Source organism: Myotis myotis, unplaced genomic scaffold, assembly GCF_014108235.1.
Source record: "Myotis myotis isolate mMyoMyo1 unplaced genomic scaffold, mMyoMyo1.p scaffold_m19_p_4, whole genome shotgun sequence".
Classification (NCBI taxonomy): Eukaryota; Metazoa; Chordata; class Mammalia; order Chiroptera; family Vespertilionidae; genus Myotis; species Myotis myotis.
The window spans coordinates 10,700,244-10,704,045 of NW_023416346.1; the positions used below are offsets into that span (position 1 = coordinate 10,700,244).

At 69.2% G+C, this 3,802-nt stretch overlaps 1 protein-coding gene across 1 annotated transcript; it reads right to left on the bottom strand.

Moving 5' to 3' along the window:
- Positions 1-318: 318 nt before the first annotated feature.
- Positions 319-3,514, bottom strand: LOC118654052 (zinc finger X-linked protein ZXDB-like). Its single transcript, XM_036305203.1, is given in 3 exon segments — positions 319-2,960; positions 2,963-3,196; positions 3,199-3,514. Coding segments are annotated over 3 exon segments (2,640 nt in total). The 5' UTR covers positions 3,428-3,514; the 3' UTR covers positions 319-783.
- Positions 3,515-3,802: the final 288 nt, after the last annotated feature.

Consider the following 3,802-nt stretch of genomic DNA (forward strand, 5'->3'; position numbering starts at 1 on the left):
AAGTGCTGGGGTAGAAAAAGATGGCCAAGATGGACCATGTATACGCATACTGCAATGACCACTTTACAGCTAGGGAACTGAGGCTTAGTCAGACTAAAGAACTTACTTAAGGCCACTTATCAACAGCACAAGTCAGTTTGTTCTGGGACTGAGTTATATCAAAGCCCTGGCACATTCCACAACACAATCTTACAGCAAAAAAAAAAAAAAAAAAAAAAAAAAGAAGAGGCTGTAAAGATAAACAGGGAAAAAGAACCAGCCCGTATTTTTACTTTCTATGTTCAAGCCCTACCACTAAGTTTCAGAAATACTTTGGCATTGTGTAAATTTTCCATTATTTTTAATGTTAAACAGCAGTGCCACATTTTCTGATCATTAACTCTCAATGAAGTTTTCATCACATTAGAGCACATGCAATAATCACTGTAAAATGTCTTAAGCTTTTCAAAAAAGAGCACAGTATCATGAAAATACAGAGCTCAAAGGACCTCAGAAGCAATCTATTCAAACCACCTCATTTTATAAATAAGGACATTAAGGCTCAGATAGGTTAAGTGACTTGCTCAGGGTCACTCAACTCGACAGTTCCAGATTCAAGGTCAGAGTTGAGACCTGCAAAGGCGTGGCCCGGGGCCATGTTCTTTCTCGGGCCCAAGAGAAAGGGCCGCAGTCACACACAGTCCAGAACATCCTTAACATCGAGCGTCACGAACGAACGGACGAATGAACGGACGGACGGACGGACGGACGTCAGCCCCGTGGCGAGGAATGAAGGGCGTGGGCTCAGACCAAGAAGGAGCTGCCAGTCACGGCGATGAGATCCGTCTCCTTCGGGCAGCCGTGGCTCCCCGCGGGATGGGAGAAGCCGAACTGGGTGTCGTCCTCGTCCTCCTGCGCGAAGAAGTCCGAGTCGGGGTGGACGGCCCAGTCGGCCTTGGGCGTCAGCAGCTCGGAGACGCTGCTCTCGCAGAGGGTGCTGGACGGCGTCAGCGCGTCGGTGTCCACGGTCAGCTTGCTGCTGGGCGTCAGGGCCTGGGGCTCCTGGCCGCAGGTCTTCATGGCCAGGGAGCCCAGGGACCCCAGGGACCCCAGGGGCCCCGCGCCCGGGCCGGACACGTCGTCCATGTCCAGGGGGCTGTGCTGGAAGCCGGTGGCCGTCGTCCCGAAGAAGAGCGAGGTATCCAGGCTCTGAGGCAGGTCGGTGGTGGCCAGCAGGGCCCGGGGGTCCACGGGCGGCCCCAAGGCGGCGCCGCTGCCGCCGCTGCCGCCGCTGGCGGGGAGGCTCCCGGCCAGAGTGGAGCTCACAGAGGCCACGTCGATAGTCAAGATGCCCGAGTTGACCAGGGCCGTGTCCAGCACCGCGGCGGAGCCGTGCTGGCCGCCCCCGCCCGCGCCCCCGCCGCCAGGGCCCCCGCCCCCGCCCCCGCCGCCCCCGGGCACGTCCGAGAAGAGGGACACCAGCTCGGCGTCGCTGAGGTCGCTGTGGCCCTGGCTGGCCAGCTCGCTGCTGGGCGTGAGGGCGGTGGCGGCCTCGAGCTGGGCCAGCAGGTCCTGGCCCAGGTGGTGCCTCTTGGCCATGTGGGTCTTCATGCTGTGCTTGGAGGTGAAGAGCTTGTTGCAGGTGGAGACGGGGCAGCGGCTCTTCCAGGTGTCCACGTCCTGCAGGTGCTTCTTGGAGTGGATGTAGAGGCTGCTGCGCGCGGAGAAGCGGGCGGAGCAGCCCTCCACGGGGCACACGAAGGGCTTGGTGCCCAGGTGGGTGATGCTGTGGCCCTTGAGGTGCTCGGCGCGCGTGAAGGACTTGCCGCAGCCCTGCACGGGGCACAGGAAGCGGCGGTCGTCGTCGTGCTTGCGCTTGTGGCGCAGCAGCTTGGACATGCTGGTGAAGTTCCAGCCGCAGCCGTCGAAGTCGCACAGGAAGGGCCGCTCGCCCGTGTGGCTGCGCAGGTGGATCTTGAGGCGGCAGGCCTTGTCGTACTGCTTGCTGCAGCCCGGGAAGGAGCAGGAGAAGAGCTCCTGCTCGCGGAAGTGGGCGCGGTTGTGGGAGAAGAGCGCGCTGACGGTGATGAAGGTCTTCTTGCAGCCCGAGAAGGCGCACTGGTAGGGCCGCTCGGGCTCGAAGTGGCTGCGCTGGTGGGCGCTGAGCTTGGCCTGCGTGGGGAAGCTGTCCTCGCACACCTCGCACTTGAAGGAGTTCTCCTGCTCGTGGCCCTTCATGTGCGCCTTGAGGTTGTACACGGTGGTGAAGCTCTTGCCGCAGCCGGGCGCCGGGCAGCCGAAGGGCCGCAGCTTGTCGTGCGACTGCAGGTGCCGCTTGAGCTTGTAGGACGTGGTGAAGGTCCAGCCGCAGCCGCCCAGCGGGCACTTGAAGGGCCGCTGGCCCTGGCTGCTGCTGTGCGTCAGCAGGTGCACCTTCAGCTGGTGCTTCTTGGCGAAGGTCTGGCCGCACTGCGCCTCGGGGCACAGGTAGAGCAGCAGCCCCGCGGCGGCGGCCGGGCCCAGGGGCGCGCGGGGGCTCGGGCCGGCGGGCGCCACCGGGGCCGGGGCCTCGGCCTCGGCCTCGGCCTCGGCGTCCTCCTCGGGCGCGGGCGCGGGCGCGGGCGGGGGCTCGGCGGGCTCGGCCAGCAGCAGGTCGGGCGGCCGGTCGGGGCAGTCGCCGGGCTGCGCGGTGGTGGTGGCGGGCTGCACGGCGGCGGCGTGCGGGGCCCCGGCCTGGGGCGCGATCGGGCCCGCGGGCTGCGGCGGCGAGGGCTGCGGGGCGGGCGCGACCCCCGGCTCCCAGGCGGGCGGCGGGGGCGGCGGGGGCGGGGGCGGCGGGGGCGCGGCGAGGGTCAGGACGCCGTTCTCGAAGCGCAGCAGCAGGTTCTGGCTGTGGAGGGTCACGGTGCCCGCGAAGGCCGCGGCGGGGCCCAGGCCCGGCCCGGGCAGCGGGGCGGCCAGCGGGGCCGGGCCGGGGCCGCGGCGGGCAGCGCGGCGGGGAGCGCCGACAGGCAGCGGGGCCCCGGCGCGGGCCGGCCCGCGGGGTTCGCGCCGCCCTCGCCCCCCCGGAGCCCGGGGCCCGGCCCGGCCTCCTCCCTCCACACGGGCCCCGCGGCCTGGCCGGCGCCCGCGGGCCCCGCGTCGCCACCCACCGGGTCCAGCAGCACCAGGAAGAAGTCGTCGCCGCCGCCGCCGCCGCCGCCGCCGCCGCCGGCCCGGGCCTGGGCGCCAGAGGGCTGGGGCCTGGGCCCCGCGAGGCCGCGCGGGCCTCCTGGCGCCGCCGCCCGCGCCCGCCATCTTGGGGGCCCCGCAGCAGCAGGAGGCGGCGCGCGGGGGCCTGGCCGGCCCGCGGGTCGAGGGCGCCGGGGACCCGGCCGCCGCCCGCCGCGCTGCCGGCGCCGCCGCCCTGGGGCGCCCCGCGGGCCGGGAGCAGCGCCGGGATCTCCATGGCGGCGTCCGCAGGCTCCGCTGGCGCCGGCGCCGGGAGGAGGTGCGACCCCGCCCCCTGCCGCGGGCCGGCCGCGCTCCGGGAGGAGAGAGCGCCGCGCAGGGCCCGCCCCGTCAGCCGGGGAACGCGTGCGCGCCCCGCGGTTTAAATGCCCGCCCCGCAGCCGCCGGGACGCCCCGCGCCGGGCCAAGGCGCCCCCCCCGCCCGCCCGCACACACCCGCACACCCGCACACACACACACACACACACACACACACACACACACACACACACACACCCGCGCACACACACACCCGCCAGCGCGCACACACACGCACACACACACACACCCCGCCCGCACACACACACACCCCCGCCCGCACCCACACCCGCCC